The 19,779-nt window shown below is 43.7% G+C and overlaps 2 protein-coding genes and 1 long non-coding RNA gene across 3 annotated transcripts; 2 read left to right on the top strand and 1 right to left on the bottom strand.

Annotated features, from left to right (window-relative positions):
* Positions 1 to 7,702: 7,702 nt before the first annotated feature.
* On the bottom strand, positions 7,703 to 9,238 carry LOC136422331 (WAS/WASL-interacting protein family member 1-like). Its single transcript, XM_066410062.1, has one exon. The coding sequence runs from the start codon at positions 9,236 to 9,238 to the stop codon at positions 7,703 to 7,705; it is 1,536 nt and encodes a 511-aa protein (XP_066266159.1).
* A 1,810-nt stretch (positions 9,239 to 11,048) lies between these two features.
* LOC136422399 (uncharacterized) lies at positions 11,049 to 12,934 on the top strand. Its single transcript, XM_066410190.1, has 2 exons — positions 11,049 to 12,527; positions 12,884 to 12,934. Exons 1-2 carry the CDS (start codon positions 11,049 to 11,051, stop codon positions 12,932 to 12,934), a joined length of 1,530 nt encoding a protein of 509 aa, XP_066266287.1.
* A 253-nt stretch (positions 12,935 to 13,187) lies between these two features.
* Positions 13,188 to 14,298, top strand: LOC136449001 (uncharacterized). Its single transcript, XR_010757964.1, has 2 exons — positions 13,188 to 13,503; positions 13,998 to 14,298. It is a non-coding gene; the product is annotated as an uncharacterized lncRNA (long non-coding RNA).
* The last annotated feature ends 5,481 nt before the right edge of the window (positions 14,299 to 19,779 follow it).

The following is a 19,779-nucleotide window of genomic DNA, read 5'->3' on the forward strand; positions in this document are numbered from 1 at the left end:
AACTGGTTCATCACAAGATGGACTCCAAGCATGCAGTCCAACATGCTAGCTAGATACAGGAGAAATCAGCCTTGCCTGTACCTTACCAAGAGTGCATGGAAGAAGTGTACTCAGATGTAGTCAGAGAATGGGGAGAGGACGATTATACACATGCAGTTCCACGGCATATACTACTTACGTGTAAAATGTGGCGTGTCATCATGGGAGTTTTTCAGACAGTATAATGTTACTTTGAAGTTTCTATTTTCAACCTCTGTATTTGAAATTAATTGTATCTGATATCTTTTAGACGAAGAGCTGGCCACAAAGGCTTTCATTACTATGTATATGTAGAACATGTAGAAATATTTGGTCCAAGTGCTCTATACAGCAGTAAATATTAGCACCATGATGTGATGGTTGTTAATTGTAATATATTTTATAACAATTGTGCTTACACAACCCCAATTTACCGACATTAACCTGCATATGCAGAGGTGCTTTGAGTATGTGGATGTCCCTCGGCCTGTCTTAAACGAAATGGATTATTTAGCCACATAGAACTTCCGTATTGTATTTGATAGTTTTTGAACTTAGAAATGCATATATGTTGAAATATGAAATAATGTTACATTTAGGCTTTCCCAAAACTTCCTGTCATTGAATAATAATGTTTTGGGTATCGTTAAATTAAGAATGCACGCGTATTTATGAATAATCAACCATTCTATCAAACTTTGTGTGTTTGATTTGTACATATTCGTGGCAAATACAAACATATTCAGAGTCACAATATGTCAAAGATTGTAGAAAGTCTGTATGTTGAATCAGTCTGTATCCGTGGCAAATACAAACTGTACGTATCTGTCAGGATCTTGGGCAATTTCGTGCAGTGTACGGCCCCATATCCGTTGAAAATTCCTATTTTTGTATTCCTCTGGATCTGAGGTTCCGGATCACAGTCCGCTTGTATCCGTCAGTATCCGCCATTTTCTTTTAAAAAATACAGAAAAATTCCTGTACGTATCCGTCAGGATCTCTGGCATTTCCATACAGTGTACGGCTCCGTATCCGTCGAAAAAAACTCATTTTCGGATTCCTCCGGAAAATTCCCGATCCCGGTGCGGAAATTTTCGGATCCGTTAGGTTAGATTCGTCAGTATCCGTCAGTATCCGCCAAAAATACAGAAAAATCCCTGTACGCATCCGTCAGGATCTGTGGCATTTCCGTACAATGTACGGCTCCGTATTCGTCGAAAATACCTTACTTTCGGATTCTTCCGGAAATTTTCTATATTCCAGTGCGCATTTAGTCGGATCCGTTAGGTTGGATCCGCCTGTATTCGTCAATATCCGCCAAAAATACAGAAAAATTCCTGTTCGTATCCGTCAGGATTGGTGGCATTTCCGTGCAGTGTACGGCTCCGTATTCGTCGAAAAAACCTTACTTTCTGATTCTTCCGGAAATATTCCATATACCGGTGCGGAAATAGTCGGATACCTTACACGAATCCGCCTGTATCCGTCAGTATCCGACAAAAATACAGAAAAATACCGGTACGTATACGCCGGGAAACGAGGCCATTTCGTGCAGTGTATATGCTAATGTAGCTTGGTTGTCAATATATTAGTCGTTGTAATGGTATATCAAGTAAAATCAAGAATCTTATTCATCTAAATATCTTTTTTAAAGAAAATGAAACCAATTTGAAACATTAGTTGTATGTTACTTGAGACGAAAGAAAACCCGCTGTAGTCGTCTGTATGAACTGTTCATCGAAAAAAGGAATGTTTCAATAAAGATCTCTTTGATTTCAGCCGGACTTTAGTTATATGTTTTCTTTAGCGTCTTATGCTTACTCGGAATTGGATAAGCAACAGAAAGATATTGCCCTTTTGCATGAACACGAATATGCATATTTTTGTTTTTCTATATCATTATATTTCACAACAAGTATGAATTGCAGTCATGTACTAGACTAAGTATCGAATTATAGTCGTTTCTCATTAATTATGCAAATTAGGCCTATATTTGCATATTTTCTATCTATCAACATTCCTATCCTCCTCAGTTACAAATGTCACCTGTTTGAATAGTCATGTCATGGAATTTGGCGAATGTATAAACTTTCCTCATTAATTATCCAAAATAGATACTGATTTGCATAATAAGTATCTAATCATGTACATCATCACTCAAGCTATCTACTTACAAAAAATCATGACCATCCATCAATCCCTTCTTGAGTTATTCCCTTTCAAAGTCTGAAGCAAAACCTGCTCCTGCAGTTCCAAAAAAGATGCTAGGGGGCCCAAACCTATACCGCTTACTCTCTGTCCAAAGAGCTATCCGCCACTCAAAAATCAGTTCCATAGCATGTCCAGAACACGAGATATTAAAACAGGAAGTTCCGCTGCAGTACCTTAACAAGCCGCTAGGGGGCCCAAAATCTAATCGTTTTCAGGTTTGATCAAGACCTACCAACATACCAAATACCAAGACCAAGAATTTTTGACTTATCGTGTTCACTAACCACGCCGATCCGTCGCTATGGTAAAGTCCCAATCACTAAGGGGGTATCGGGTTACCGGACGCCTCCGCGGGCTCCTGCGAGCCGACGCCGGCCAGCCTGTGAATCTGTTCAAATGTCATAAATAGTTTCAAAACGATCCCCTCGTTCAAATTAAAGGAAATGTGTGTTGCGTATGCCCCCAATGTCAGCGTTTCGAATCCTGTAGAAAAATCCGGGTAAATTCAGGCTTGAGCCCGATGAATGTCGCCTTCTAGAACGGGAATATTTAAACCAGATAACTGATTTTAATTGGCTCCAAAATTTCCTGAATATCCTTCATTTTTGCAGTTTACAGAACGTTACCATAAGATAAAACTTTTTGTCTTAGTATTTCTTATTTTTCGAATTAGAAATATTCTTGAGATCGGGAAAAAGGCGTAAAATTGCTTGCTTTTACCTTCCAAGACCCATAACTCAACAGTGTGTGCATTTTAAAAAAATCCCTAAGACAGAAACCTCCGGAAAACCGTTGGCTTTATTTCAAGCCGTCAATTAGGCAAATTGGACGCTTGTTGGTCCCGATCTTAATATGGTGTTTGCACGCATGTCATACCGCACGGACAGGGGTAGGGGGTCACTAATAACGGCGTAAACATTCCTTGAAATATTTCACTTCACTAACAAAGACGTGAGTAGTTTCTTGACATGTTGATTAACCACAGCAAAATGTCAACATCTATTTATTGTCCAGAAAATGAGTTGTATTTGTAAAAAAGTTGGTTTCCGTTCTGATGTGAGGCACGCTGGTAAAAGGGCCAGTCGGCAAGGAATTTCAGTGGATACCTGCTAATGACCTCAGGTAACCCCAAATCGAATACGCGTTCTGTTCGATCGTACGTCAATCATGTCAGATCGAACGTGAAAGAACATGCTTCGCGTTCGAAAAAAGTCTGGGACTTTTGAGGCCTAATTTGACCACCGTGAACAGACACACAGACACGCTCAGTAAAATGTAACCTTCTCGGCGAAAGTAATAACTATCAGACTCAGACTACATGCTGTAATCTATATTACATCCACCCTTCATCAACTTCTTCTTCAGCAATACGTATCCGTACTCTTAGTGCACACTTCCACTCAACCCCCCAGTAACGCCATACAGTATGCCGTATACTAATAAATCACCTCTTCCTTCTTAGATATAACATTATTAACTCACCTACCCTGAACAACGTCCTATTCCTATACTGTGACACACGAGTACTGATGGTTCTTCCTGATGTAAGGCAGTGTATATCCAATTTTGGTCTGCTTCCACCAAATTCCACACCACTTTCTGCTGCTACCTTTTCCATACCACTGCCTAGTATGACTGACAAGCCAATTTGTCCCGGCAGCTTGTTTCCTGCCTCCCACATGACAACTCGCGCACCCCCAGCACTTATCCTTGACCCCTCGAAACAACACCGGCAACACGTCCCAGGCAGAACACAATGCTCTAGCATACAATATAACACATTTTTACACTTTTCTCGTTAATTATGCAAAGCACTCCGCCCAAAATCTAATCATCTTGAGATTTCCCACATACACACCGACACACCAACTACGATAACAAACCATCCAGGCGTTCTCGACTTATCCTGTTCACTAACAGACACACAGACAAGCATCAACGAATAACCTTCTTGACGAAGGTAACTAGCTGAATCTGTTTACACATGTTTCAAGAAGAGATAAGAGACTCCGTAGGTTTAATTAGAATACAACACAATGTTCCTTTTCATTTTCTTCAACCATGTTTCCTAATGTTTCTATTCTATTTAGCCCATGTTGGGCATGACTATGCAATAAGTTAATTGTCATTGTCATTAATTGTCAAACACTACATTAATATTTCAGGAACAAAATCCCCGGACATCTCCAACATTCATGTTGAATCATATTTCCACAATCTGACTGTATGATTTGAATTTTCATTCGTGTAAAAGCCGTCATATTTCATGTTAACATGTGTAGTAAGCAGCTTACCTGTTTGTTCAGTTTATCAATATACTTGTTATTATACAATGTACAAAATGATATAGAAAGTACAAGTCTGAATGTCTGATGCATTTCAGTCTAAAAATAAAACAAAAAAAATATAAAAAATCCCAACAAAAGGATTGAAACCGGAAACATTTTTTTTCCTTAGGCCTAATTTTACAAAAGACTAGTCAGACAAATACTGACCATGATGACGTCAGCCGACGTCACAGTCTTCAGCTCAGCAGAACTTTGCCAGACAGTGCCGCCTGGGGTGCCGGGCCCTCCAGGGGGTTTCACAGGCTACAAACAGAACGACGAATATTGCTAAATACCTTTACACGGAGAACTTTATCATACGATAATTGCACGCAACAACTAACAGACATATGCATTGTACAAAATAGAGGTATGGAATAAAGGTGGTTTTAAGTTCGTGGTTTCGCGGTGAACTCTTTACAGCGAACTTAAAACCACCGCGAAAAGCCGTTCCATTGTTTGGCTGTAGCGCTATTTTTGTTTCAAACGCGAACTCAAAACCACCGCGAACACTCCATTTTCTCCGTACCGCGAATTTAAATCCCCGCGAACATTTCTGCATTTACAGTATTCTGCAGAGAAGCGATCAGAGTTAACGAACTAGAGATAGGATAGATACCAGGATAGTTTAGGGACAAACACAAAACTAACCCTATACCTAAACCTTCCTTAAAGTTGATTTTTACATGTACCTCAAGCTCACAGAATGTACGTTTTGTTTACGTATACAGCCCTTTGCAAAAATTAGGTTCGAGGAACTGGTGCAACCTAAAATGGTGACGGGCGACCTTGATTTGACTTAGGTTGCCCTTGGGGTGTTTCGAATCCTGTCTTAAACCGTAAAACTTAAAGGTAAAGACACGGGTAGTTCTGTATGACTCCTTTATGAAGATGAGACTGTGTTATGCTGCATTGGTGAGCAACTATAGTTTCATAAAAGACTAGTCAGACAGCTACTCACCATGATGACGACAGCCGACGTCACAGTCCTCAGCACAGCAGAACTTTTCCAGACAGTGCCGCCCGGGATGTCGGGTCCTCCAGGGTTTTTCACAGGCTACCAACAAACAGATGAATATTATTAATTACCTTTGTCAAGAAGGTTATGTTTTAGTCAGCGTCTGTCTGTGTGTCTGTTTGGTGGTCGCCAAGATCTCTCAAGAATGGATGGCTTGATTGGTTTCAAATTTGGTGTGAGGTACAATAATCATTATATGATATGTCACCCGAAAAGGTTAACACTATTTGACGAAGATATGAGATCGTGGAACTCAAGCACAAACTTATCTCCTTCTGCCCTGAAGTGCAACATTGTAACATTGAGAAAACTCTTTTTAACGTTGACAGCTTTGAAAAAAGAAAATTGTAAGATGTTGAAAGAATTACACTTACAATCACATACATATTAGATAACCAACAACGTTACCATTCTGATATATTCATTTTGTCAATCTTTTATGCAAGAAAGTTTTTGTAAGATGCTCAAAGAATTATACTTACAGAGCCACATACGCAGAGCTATGTATAGGCAACATATTCCATTCCAATGTCTTTGTTTTTGTCAATCAAGCTAATCAAACTAATGCAAGATAGTTTTTGTAAGATGTTAAAAGAAGTAAACTTACAGAGTCCAATACATATAGACAACCTATGTCATTCTGATATCTTCATTTTTGTCAATCTTTCATGCAAGAAATTTTTATAAGGTGTTCAAAGAATTAAACTTACATAGTCACTTACACATAATGCCTTTATTTCTGTCAGTCTTCCATGCAAGAAAGATGTTGTAAGATGTTCAAAGAAGTAAACTTACAGAGTCATAATGCGGCGGTTGGGAGGCGGTGTGCACCAGAACTACGTGTACAAGTACAGTGATCATCAGTGTTACCATGACAACGAATGCCATGGTGATGAGGATGATGACAACACCTCGGCCTTGGCAATGCTGTTCCCAGAACGAAGGCCTTTCTCTAGCGGCGTCTACGAGACAAAGACAAAATGCAGCGTTATTTTCAAGCCTTTTTCGGCAATTAAAGGCCTTGTACATTTGATCATATGGATGACATCCGCGCGAGCATTAATTTTGGTCCGTTTCCCAAAAATGTTTTCAGTCACACTGTAAATCGTCAAAAGCAGATGCAAAATTAGAAAATATATGCTATAAATTGGAAACAAATATTTCGGGAAACGGATGTCGTAGAATGCCAAAATAAATTCCAAAGTCAACGAAGAAGATGTGAAAGAAGGAAAATAAAGAATCCATTATTCGGGATACTACACTATGTGTTTAGTTTATGCTTCTTGACCACGTAGATTTCATGATAAAGACAACTTTTTTTTGCCAATTCTTTTTATTCGCACGCTCGCATCAGTTTTGCGATCTCCGGTGAATGTCATCCATGTAATCAAATCAACATGGCCTTACATGCTAATGTTGAGAATTAGAATTGTTAGCGAATATAAACAACTGAAATATACAGTAATACAGACTGTAAACAATAGGACATCCTTCATATAAACAAGGCATTGAAGTGGGTGAAAAAACAGACATATGCTAATGTTATATATATTAAGAGAATTATTAGGCAATATAAACAACTGAAATATACAGTAATACAGACTGTAAACAATGGGATATTCTTCATATAAACAAGGCATTGAAGTGGGTGAAAAAACAGACATATGTTAATGTTGAGAGAATTGTTAGGCAATACAAACCACTGAAATATACAGTAATACAGACTGTAAACAATGGAACATTCTTCATATAAACAAGGCATTGAAGTGGGTGAAAAAAACAGACATATGGTCTATAAGATTCTAGTGAGTCTGTTAAGATTCGGCAGCTAGCCCTCTAGTAGGCCAGCCTTAGCAGCTTGCTGGGGCTATGACGGAGATGCCATAAAGAGTTCAAAACGTTATCGGCACACTGCGCACTGCTGACCAATGCCGCTGTGTGGAAACAGACCTAAATAGGTTGCAAACTTGGGTTATCCAGATTGAATAGGCTATATGATGCTAACGTTTATGTCCCGCCTTTTCTACAGTATGTATGGTGACCAAGTGAAATATCAAGTCTAGGAGGTTGTCATAGAAACCGAGTAGACATGTCACCATACATACCTTTGGGGCGGGACATTAACCTTTTATTCTACTGTCCTACCTGGAGGTTGATTCGGGTTGCCCGGCTGATTGCCGACAGCTGACCCGTCTGTGGTTCTTCCTGGCCTTGGAGAAGAGGGGACAGGCGGGGCGCTGCGAGCATCTCGGTTCAGAGGTGGTCCGAGACGCATCCCGAACGCGTCACCATCCTCGTACACGTGTGTGGCGGGCATCACAGGTTGGGCCCCGGCGGTGAATCTTCCTGGCCTCGGGGTGGAGAGGACAGGCGGGGCGCTGCGAGCATCTCGGTTCAGAGGTGGTCCGAGACGCATCCCGAACGCGTCACCATCCTCGTACACGTGTGTGGCGGGCGCCACAGGTTGGGCCCCGGCGGTGAATCTTCCTGGCCTCGGGGTGGAGAGGACAGGCGGGGCGCTGCGAGCATCTCGGTTCAGGGGTGGTCCGAGACGCATCCCGAACGCGTCACCATCCTCGTACACGTGTGTGGCGGGCGCCACAGGTTGGGCCCCGGCGGTGAATCTTCCTGGCCTCGGGGTGGAGAGGACAGGCGGGGCGCTGCGAGCATCTCGGTTCAGAGGTGGTCCGAGACGCATCCCGAACGCGTCACCATCCTCGTACACGTGTGTGGCGGGCGCCACAGGTTGGGCCCCGGCGGTGAATCTTCCTGGCCTCGGGGTGGAGGGGACAGGCGGGGCGCTGCGAGCATCTCGGTTCAGAGGTGGTCCGAGACGCATCCAGATCGCGTCACCATCCTCGTACACGTGTGTGGCGGGCGCCACAGGTTGGGCCCCGGCGGTGAATCTTCCTGGCCTCGGGGTGGAGAGGACAGGCGGGGCGCTGCGAGCATCTTGGTTCAGGGGTGGTCCGAGACGCATCCCGAACGCGTCACCATCCTCGTACACGTGTGTGGCGGGCGCCACAGGTTGGGCCCCGGCGGTGAATCTTCCTGGCCTCGGGGTGGAGGGGACAGGCGGGGCGCTGCGAGCATCTTGGTTCAGGGGTGGTCCGAGACGCATCCCGAACGCGTCACCATCCTCGTACACGTGTGTGGCGGGCGCCACAGGTTGGGCCCCGGCGGTGAATCTTCCTGGCCTCGGGGTGGAGGGGACAGGCGGGGCGCTGCGAGCATCTCGGTTCAGAGGTGGTCCGAGACGCATCCAGAACGCGTCACCATCCTTGTACACGTGTGTGGCGGGCGCCACAGGTTGGGCCCCGGCGGTGAATCTTCCTGGCCTCGGGGTGGAGAGGACAGGCGGGGCGCTGCGAGCATCTCGGTTCAGAGGTGGTCCGAGACGCATCCCGAACGCGTCACCATCCTCGTACACGTGTGTGGCGGGCGCCACAGGTTGGGCCCCGGCGGTGAATCTTCCTGGCCTCGGGGTGGAGGGGACAGGCGGGGCGCTGCGAGCATCTCGGTTCAGAGGTGGTCCGAGACGCATCCCGAACGCGTCACCATCCTCGTACACGTGTGTGGCGGGCGCCATGGGTTGGACCCAAGTCATGGTTCTTGCTGGCCTTGGAGCTGGGACAGGCGGAACATCGCTGCGAGCATCTCGCATCCCGCGCCTTTCTCCATCGTACACGTGTGTGGCGGCCGCCACAGGTTGGGCCCCGGCGGTTGAGGGGACAGGCAAGGCTCTGCGAGCGGGTGCGGTCGGAGCCGGCACCGTCTGGTTTGGTCGTCTTTCCCCATCAGGTTGCTGTCGAACTTGAGCTGGATCAGCTGCTGATTGACAGAGCTTTTTGTTATAAAGGAATTTGAAGCTACTACTAGATATAGTCACATTGTTCAAAGAAGTTGTTACTTAGAACAGTGAAGTTACGATAAACTTGTTGTATAGATAGAGCTTTGATATTACTATATTAAAGGTAGCAACATAGTCGTCATATAGATCGTTTTTATTTACTAATAGTAAAATAGTATAATACTATAATTTTCATCCAAAAGACTACAAAGCCATCCCTGAATTTAAAGGTAAATTTGAAAACTTATTATGCCCACTCGAAATGAGTACATAGGTCACTAGAACTTGGGTCACTTAGTGATTTGTGTACATTTTTACTTGTGGCTAAATATTTGAATTAACGCCCCACACAATATTACACATGCCATAGATGTATGTCGATGATTCTCTTAAACCCTGGAATTAAATCAGTTTATACGTCCTTGATATTTAGTTCATTCAATCCCTAAACCAAGCGTTTTCAATACAAACGTCTCCAAATGATTTTTCTCATGAATACAATTAACTATGTATTTATTCCACGCAAGCTGTGGTGGAGCCACATTGCACTACAGGGCTCGAAATTCATTTTGGAAATAGGTACACTGGTGCACCCAACCTGATAATTTAAAATCTAGGTGCACAGAAAGAATTTGGGGTGCACAACATAAGATAAAGTAGAAAGTAAGCAAAATGCGATCACAAACCCTTCTGCCTCGTTTAAATCTAAAATTACATGTCTAACTTCAAAATTTGAAACAAGTAATACATCAAACAAAGTAGGACAAGGTTATATCGCTTTTTCTAACACATTTAAGTATTTTATTTTTTATTTTTTTCAGGAATACACAGTCAAACAATAGGTACACAGTTCCAATTTTGGGTGCACAAACGTCAACATGCACCCAGTATTTCGAGCCCTGCACTACCACTCGTTACGAGCAGTATGTTTCAACTCAATTGAGGAAACTGCTTTGATTTTTATGCACGGTTTTATGTGGCGCTCTCAAGGGCTGCCACGGTTTTACAACAGCTCCCAGTCCTGCCTTGATTTTATGTGATTTTAACGTGTGAAACAACTTTTATATGATGCGTGCGTAATTGTAATAGTGTAAGATGTCAACTGGACTAGTCTGAGAGAACTTCACAGTCGCCAGTAGCTAAGGAGTGAGCAGGAAAATCGTCAATCTTCGCCAGCGTCCCTCCCCTGCGAGAAACAATGGCTTCCAGAACTGTCTTCATGTACTCCAGGGATTTCATGAGGAGCTTGAAAAATAACCTGTCACCACCAATACCGCACCTCAAGGACCTACTCCACAACAAGGGGATACTAAGGGGCCACCGCAGACCAAGAGGGACAAAAGCGGGTAGGAATTACCTTCGTAAAATCGAAACAGTAATCGGCAATACCAAAAACTTGATTAACTTTGGCGCCAAAAAGGAGTTGTTTACCAGAGGTTCCCGCGCAAATCTGGTGAGCGTCAGGAATGTTAACACAGTGAACCACAGCTGTACATTTCCAGTACCATCACTCCTGCTGACCAACCCAAGGTCTTAAGTTAACAAGTTGGATGAGTTCCAGTCCGTTTTACTAAGCAACAACATAGATATTGTCGCAGTATCTGAGACATGGTTCACCTCTACCATGCCGGACCAACTCCAGGCCATCGACGGGTTCACCGTCTATTCCAGGTGTCGCACCACTCGCCAAGGGGGCGGCGTAGCGATTTACGTCCGCGACAGCATTCCTTCCAGTCCTATCTCTGAAGTCACAGTCCCACAGAACCTGGAATGCATTTGGATCAAAGTACGTCCACATCGTCTACCGCAACACATTTCATCCATCGCGCTGTGTTGCCTATATTCACCCCCGCAGTCGCCGTACGGAGATGACCTAGTCGATCACCTTATCACTACCTCGGACTATCTACGCACAACCCATCCGAACATCGGCCTGGTATTCCTTGGTGACTTCAACCACTTAAACGTTCGAGACATTCTCCTCGATCAGGACCTCTCACAGGTCGTGCTGAGTAACACAAGAGGGAGCTCCATGTTGGACCACATCATTACCAACATGAAATCGTGCTACAAAACACCAGTCACCCTACCTCCGATCGGTCTCAGCGACCACAACACCATCCTGTGGGAACCGAAGGTAAGGGAGAAGCATGCAGCCAACCCTTCCTCAAAGAAAACAACTCGTCCTATGCCTGAACGCAACCTGAACATGTTTGGTAAATGGATCACTACACATTCATGGTCTGAGGTCTACAATGCTGCTTCGACAGAGGAGAAAGCTGACGCTTTCTACGGCACCCTGGCAACAGCTATAGACAAATTTTTCCCAACTAAAACTGTCAACTTCCACCTAAGTGACAAACAGTGGATTACAACCAGGATAAAACACCTGATAACAGTGCGACAGAAGAAGTATAAGCTTGGGAAAGCTACACACTTGTCACGTTTCTACCGGAACAAAGTACAACGTGAGATCAGAAGAGCAAAGAAACATTTCTACAAGGTCAACGTGGAAGGTGAGAAGAAAACAGACCCCAGATCGTGGCACAACAACATCAAGGCCATGTGCAACATCAGGAAGAAAGCCAGTCTTATCCACGCCCCTGGGATTGACCAAACCGACTTCACAGCCACCGCGAACGCCATAAACACCAAACTAGCGAGGGTGTCCCAATCCCTGCCACCGCTGGAACGGACGTCATTGCCGGCCTTTCTACCAGCCCAACCCCTACCTACCATCCACGTCTGGGACGTTTACACCCAACTGAAAACTACGAACCGCTACAAAAGCCCCGGATCAGACGGCATCCCCCCACGCATTTTGAAAGAATTTGCATGTGAATTGAGCAGCCCACTATGCGATCTGATCAACTCGTCCTTCGGGGAAGGAGTAGTTCCACGCCAGTGGAAAGAAACCAACGTCGTTGCCCTACCCAAAACTTCACCACCGAATATAGAAGAACTAAGGCCAATTTCACTAACTGCCCAACTGTCAAAACACTGTGAACGCTTTGCTGCTTCCTGGATCTTGAGCGATATATCCTCAAATCTAGACCCACGACAATTCGGCAGTAGGAAGAACAAGTCAACAACACATGCGTTGGTGAGTTTGCTGGACTTTCTATTCAAGTCAACCTCAGTGCCAAACTCTGTTGGCACACTGGTCACGACAGACCTATCTAAAGCCTTCGACAGGATAGATCACCCTACGGCAATCAGATGTATGCTAGACCTTGGAGTTCGCCCAGCCCTGATACCATGGATTAGCAGCTTCATCACGGACCGTCGACAAAGAGTCTGCTACCAAGGCAAAAGCTCGGACTGGCTGTACCTCACTTGTGGCGTTGCACAAGCCACAATACTTGGACCTATAATTTTCTTATCAGTGATCGACAGTGCACTGCGTGACGTCATCAACCGCTGGAAGTATGTTGACGACATGAACCTTGCCCTGACAAGAACCATCCGTCAACAACGACTCCTACAACCAACACTGAACAACTGGACTAACGACCACAAAATGAGAATGAATCCAAAAAAATGTAAAGCTATGCAAATTTGTTTCGCCAAGTCCCCACCTCAACCGGAACCACTCAGTATTAATGGACAACCCCTGCTGTATGTATCACACTTCAAAGTACTCGGCCTAACTGTACAAGACGACTTGAAATGGGAACTACAGGTTAATAGCATGGTATCATCAGCCAACAAGAAACTGTTTCTGCTTCGCCGCCTCAAGCGTTTTGGCGTGTCCGTCCCAGACCTTAAGGTTGTCGAGGCGGCTGATTTTCTCTCTCTAAGCGCTAAAAAAGTAATATATATCGTGGCGCTTATACTTCTAGTATATATTTCTGACCATTAAAGGTCCATAAATCTTCCTATTAATTATCTTGAAAAACGCGGAAATGTTTGTCCCATGCGCTCCCACAGGGGCGCAGCCGCTTTGCTGGAAGCGTTATGCGCATGCGCACTCGCGCCGTGGAGAGAGAGAGAGTGGCGGCCATGTTTTCTCATGCTGTACACAAGTTACGGCCCGACTTGACGCGATTTTGACCGGAAAAACTGATTTTATAGCGTTGGTACGTATGCATAAACATCTTCAGAGGATACACTACCCTATCGAAATATTATTTTTGGTCTTGTATCTCGTAAAGTCAGCCAATTTGACCCTTCGTCGGGCTCGTGCCTGTACACTTCTTTGTTGTGATAAGATTGCGACGGGGGACGGGGTTACTGTATACTGACTAGAGTAGAGTCTTCGGTAACGTACAAGCAATGTGTTCTCTACAAGAATGTACCTACTTGCCACACCTCAGCGGGACACTAGCCGATTTAGTCCGCAGTCTAAAGCCGGTACGCCGTTTACCTGTGCCGCCAGTGTTGTCATATCGGCCTCTAAGGGAGGGGCCACCTTGGGTGGGCGGCATGAAAGCTTGATTCTCCCGACTAAAATTCCGCTGGTAGGGCCGCTAAGATAGGTCAACTTCTTTACGTACTACAGTGCAAACTGGAACTTGTGTGTTCTCTACTTCGAGTATGTCCTAAAATATCTGTGTGTTTTTTTATTGTAAAGGTATACGGCGTCAAAGAAGTCAACCTGGCCATGGAGTCGCAGCAAGACGCTGGCCAACCTTGCAAAGAGAACACTGACGAGACTGGGACTAGATCTAGAGTAAAGACAGTAGAATGCTGTTTTAGACTGTGCAACCATGGAAGTTTGGCAGTTGTGATGATTAGTAATGATAATAATAACCTTTATTGTACATATTGGCATGGCCTGGCCAGCCAGCAATTATCCCCCCCCCCCCCATGGCATCACTTTCCAAACACTGAAACAGAAATATAAAAATAAAGGAACTAATCTTTATATGCTATGCTATGTTGTGCTGTATTGCAGTCATTTGTACCACGATGCATATATTGTAGGGGTAAGTACCGGTGAAGAAAATTCAAGTCCAGGTTTGTTTTGGGTTGTATCGTACAGAATAGGGTACTGTATCATATTTTGAGGGCGAGACACAAGTGATGGGGATTTTTTTGTTCCAACATGAAAACAAGCTGACTATGTTCACACTCTAGGGGTAACCTGATTTGCAGTTTGGATATCATTTTTGGTTTCAAGTGTAAATTTACATGAATGCTGCAAGTGTGTGTGTGTGTGTGTTGGATCACATAAAGGATTTTATTTTAGGTTCAGCCATAATTGGCACTTAAATACCACACTCGCCTTGCTGTCTGAAGACTCAGTTTCAGTGTTTCTAGGTATAATCTACACCTATCTAGAGAGTAACGTCAATTAGCTAAATCTCTTCTGTTTTGGCCTCAGATTTTTATTATTGTCTTCGACCAGTAAATCTCAAAACGTGGGACTGCCTGCTGGTACTGTTCATTTTCTAATCGGTCAAAAAGCCGTCACTGATTTTTTTTCTGGTTACCATCCTTTAATATGCATGTTCAACTTCTAGATCTTTCGTGAAAAAGTGAAAAGATAACAACTGATATGGAGAACCTACAGCTGATAAAACACAAAAATATCATGTAGTAATTCTGTTTTACATTTGATAGGTGTACAGTGAAAAAGAGACTTGATACTTGAAACAAAAAAGGATGACACCCATATATGTATTGCTTATTTTGAATGACTTAAATTATATAGATATGGGGTTGAACATTCTCTTCCATTCCAACACATGATCGCACTTGGCAAACCACCTCCACTTCCTTAGTTCCTACATACAACAGAAAAAACAAAAATACATTTCAGTCCTATTCTTGAGGCATATAATCTTACTAATACCTCCCACAGTTTGAATACAATGTCATAAACATAAAGGGAGCAAAAGTAGCTTAGGTGCAATATGTATACAATACCATACGTGCAGCGATCGGTATTCTAAGCAAAAAGAACGGATGAAACAAATATTGAATGGAAGGGTGTGTGTGTAAATGACTGGAGCAAGGTATAGAAGGTGACCTACTTTTCCTCAGCTGCGGACGGTTTAACCGCCCATCCAGCTTTTTTTTTTACAGTTTAGATACAAACTATACCCCATTCTTTCACAATATCCATTTTCTACGTTTTGTACATGGCTGGGCAAGTTTTGGGGCGGCCTACGCGCGTCCGTAGTTGAGGTGACGAGGAGGCCGCCATGTTTAAATGTTTCCGCCCGCCCGCCCGCCCGCTGACAGGCGGCGTGGCACGTAAACAACATGGGGGAGGGAGTACAGTGCGGGAACGGCAGCAAACACTCACAATCTCGTCAGTTTCTCGCATTTTGCGGGACTTCGCGAGAGTTTAGCAGCTGTTTTGGGGTCACAACAGGTCAATCTAGTATGGAGGATCCACGCTGCCGATTTTGGTGCTGTTTCGTTGCATTTTGCGGCGAAAACGTCGATTTTGCGGCCGATTAGCAGATTTTATGGCCATAACACATTTTTATTTTCTATAATTAGAAAGAAGTGAAGGTAAATTATCGCTTTTATTGCCGGATTCGTTAAGAGAACCGTTCAATCTTCACACTCGCGTTCGCGCCAAGGGGTGATATGTGCGGTTCGGCGGATATCGAGACTTAATTAAAACCTAATTAAAAATCAATAATTTCACTATAAATATAGTTGATTACAATATTTTCGTTGGCGCCAGCGCCAGTTTGTAGCTTTTATCATTATCCGTCAAAAAAATGAAGTTTTGTATTGTTGGGAATTTCCAAAGTTCTGTATTTTTTCTTCGAAAATATTTATGACAAGGGCAATAAAACATGATGACGTCATCCATATGGTTCCAAAAACTATATTTGGAATCCTTATGTTCTTTGCTACCAAAATTCAGTACAAAATAATTTTCTCTCACTTCCTTACTGGTAAAATAGTACAAAGTCAATTTCACTGGATTAGCCGCCCCACAAACCTTAAGTCAGTCTACGCGTCGTACGTGAGACCTGCACTCGAGTATGCGGCACCGGCATGGCACTCTTCACTGACGAGCGAACAGTCAGCAAAACTTGAGAGAATCCAAAAAAGAGCATGCAGGGTCATCCTCGGAACTCTATACACAGGCTACACCTCTGCCCTGTCCACACTAGAACTAGACACCCTGGCTGACCGTCGGACCTCCATCTGTACCACCTTTGCCCACTCACTTCTACGATCGGACTTCCGCGACTGGCTCCCTCCATCCCGAAAACACATCACAGGACGTACGACGCGCAGTTCCTCGAAACTAGACATTCCACTGTGCCGAACAAATAGACACAAAAACTCTCCGATACCATATCTTGTACAACTATTGAACACCTGACTAGACCATTGAACCGAGTTCAGATCTCCTGACCACATGTATATAGTCCTGACACGCATATACTGCACTGATATTGATGTATCGATATAATCTTACATGTACGCAATTACGCACTATATTGATGTTTTTAAAAGACGAGTATGAAGAATTTATGTGAATACGCATATGAGAAAAAATGACATGTAGTGATAAAATGATACGTTTGCGTTTTAAAGATAAGTTTTAATGTTATGGACCGAAAATGGAGCCAACATGTAAATACAACAAAATTCAGGCTTGTTTGAGCCTGCCGGTTGTGTGAATAAAGATCAATTCAATTCAATTAGATATATGCTGGAAACTCGTCCCATATGCTCCTTCTAAAATTCTGTCAGCTAGAGAAAGAAACGTATTTAAATGCCTTCTAGGATTGTCCTCATTCAATCACCTTTTGGGACAGTGTTAGAACATGGTTCTATGAAAAAATAGTGCAAAACATGAATTAATCTAATTTCATTTATTGGATATCGCACCAGGCCCTCCCCCATTGAAAATCGCATAATTTGCTTGCCTAAATGTTTATTTACTTACGTAAAAATTAAAGTTTCCTTAACTTTCAATCCAGTTGTGTATAATTATATAGAATTTATATATATATACAACTATTATAGCTCATAATTTGCTTGCCTAAATGTATATTTACTTTCGTAAAAATTAAAGTTTCCTTACTTTAACTTTCAATCCAGTTTTGTATAATTATATAGAATTTATATATATATATATAACTATTATAGCCCATAATCTTTAAGTTAATGTTATTGAGAAGGCTTATAATTGAACCTGTCCTTCCTTATGCCCACTAAATTACCAAATATCATTAGGGTCATCCACATATGCTCGAGTTAAGCTGTTATCACACACACACACACACACACACACACACACACATACACACACACACACACACACACACACACACACACATATATACACGCAAATACACAGACGTCAAAAAAATCTTATTGGTGACGGTGAAAGTCAATGCAAGTTGAAACTTGTTACAAAAAGCAGTCAATATTTTTGTACAAAAATTTTGATATCCGATGTCTTGTAGCAAAAATCCTGTTGTCTTATTTATCAATCTTTTAAAACAACATGCAAGACGCCAAAAATCATTGTCATTTCATTATCACTCCTAAAGCCCCCGTCACAAATCAAGAATTTAGCTCGGCCGACTTGTCGGCGAGCTCCAAATGGCGATTTTCGGGCGAAGTACGACCGACGTCCTGTCGATTCTACGGGCTTCGGGCGAATTTTCGGAGCTCGGCCGACGTTCGCGTGTCACTGGAAGCTGCGCTTAAATTCAGCGAGGCCTCGGCGACGATTTTTGAACTCGCACAGCTCGTCGACAGTTTGCCCGTAGCTCGCCCGAGCAACGCCCAGCGCTCGGCCAATATTCGGGCGGGCATCCGACGATTTTAGACCCGATTTTTGGTCGGTCGGAGGTCGCCCGAACTCTTCGGCCTCGTGCGAGCCTCGGACGGGCTTTGTACAATAATCGGACGACCGTCGTCAGTGTTCCGGCCGACTCATGAAAAGTAAGGCGTGCTTCGGGCGAGCGTTGTACTGGTGTCGATGGGAGCTTGGACGGGCTCCGGCCGAACTCCTTCTTGTTTATAAATAAATGGTAACGACAGCTTGGTTTATAACATATAGTATAATAATACTTTAATATTAACTAATACTAATATCAACTTGTCAAAGAATGCTGCCAAACTTTTCTAATGAAAGACAAGTCAATTGCAAAGTTAAATTTCATTGAAACAATTTTATTATAAATAAAATGCGGACTCCGAAGACAATCCTTCTTGTATCTTTTTTGGTATTATATTCACCTTGAATATTCACCTTAAAGCTCAGCCGGTAGGTACCCTTAGGGGTAATGAGGCTGTGTATTAGTTTGGATGTTTCACTTATATGTATCAATGAACTGGGGCTTGACTTTTGAGGCTTGACTTGACTTCCTGAGTTTTACCTCCACAAAATGACTAGTTGAAAGTCCACTGATGAGTCATTATAGATCTATGTTTGTCTGCCGAGTCACGCCCAGGCGTCGGCAGGGCGTCGATAGGCTTACCAACGGTCGTCCGAAGCTCGGACGGCGTTCGCCCGAGCTTCGGTCGATTTCCGTTTGCTGAAAATGTTTGCATCGGGGTTAAACGACTGATCTGTTGACTTTGTGGCTCCTGCGCTAGTATTCGGATTGGTTTATGACAAAATTCCTGTTTAGGTTATTATTTTCAGTGTGCCCCCCCACTTCACTCATGCCCGACAGATTTGCCACAACTCAGAAAGTAAAGTTGGTCCAAATTTGAGCTTGTTACCAGGTCAGTTGATTCTGACTTCGTCCGTGTCCAAAACATGGTACCGTCTTATGTGGGATTTATGATTATTAGTGTTCGACGGACGTCGCCCGAGCTCCGTTCAATTTGTGACGGGGCAGGTTTTCAGCGAAAAATACGGTCGACACTCGGGCGATTGTGAAATTCGGCGAGCTTCCGCCGATCTACAAAATCGGCCGATGCTCGCATGAATTGTGACGCCGGCTTAAGGAGGAACCCCTCCCTTGACTGACTCGTGTTTCTTGGTCTCGCAGTTGAATGATAAGGGAAAAGACAGGTACATCGTAATAGGACTACAAAGTCAAAGTTGGAAGTGAACTAGAAAGAAATTAAATCCTATCGTGACATAAATATTTAGAACTGACCTGATGGCAAATCTGCGCCGTACATCGGATTCAATGGCACTTGCTTCTTGTCTTGCTCCCGAAGGTTGTGGTACCCATCTGCTCTCCCTCCATCGGTGTGTCCGGAGTGATGGGGAGGTGAGCTCGGATCGTGTCCGGAGTGATGGGGAGGTGAGCTCGGATCGTGTCCGGAGTGATGGGGAGGTGAGCTCGGATCGTGTCCGGAGTGATGGGGAGGTGAGCTCGGATCGTGTCCGGAGTGATGGGGAGGTGAGCTCGGATCGTGTCCGGAGTGATGGGGAGGTGAGCTCGGATCGTGTCCGGAGTGATGAC

This window comes from Branchiostoma lanceolatum, chromosome 1, assembly GCF_035083965.1.
Source record: "Branchiostoma lanceolatum isolate klBraLanc5 chromosome 1, klBraLanc5.hap2, whole genome shotgun sequence".
In the NCBI taxonomy this organism is placed as follows: domain Eukaryota; kingdom Metazoa; phylum Chordata; class Leptocardii; order Amphioxiformes; family Branchiostomatidae; genus Branchiostoma; species Branchiostoma lanceolatum.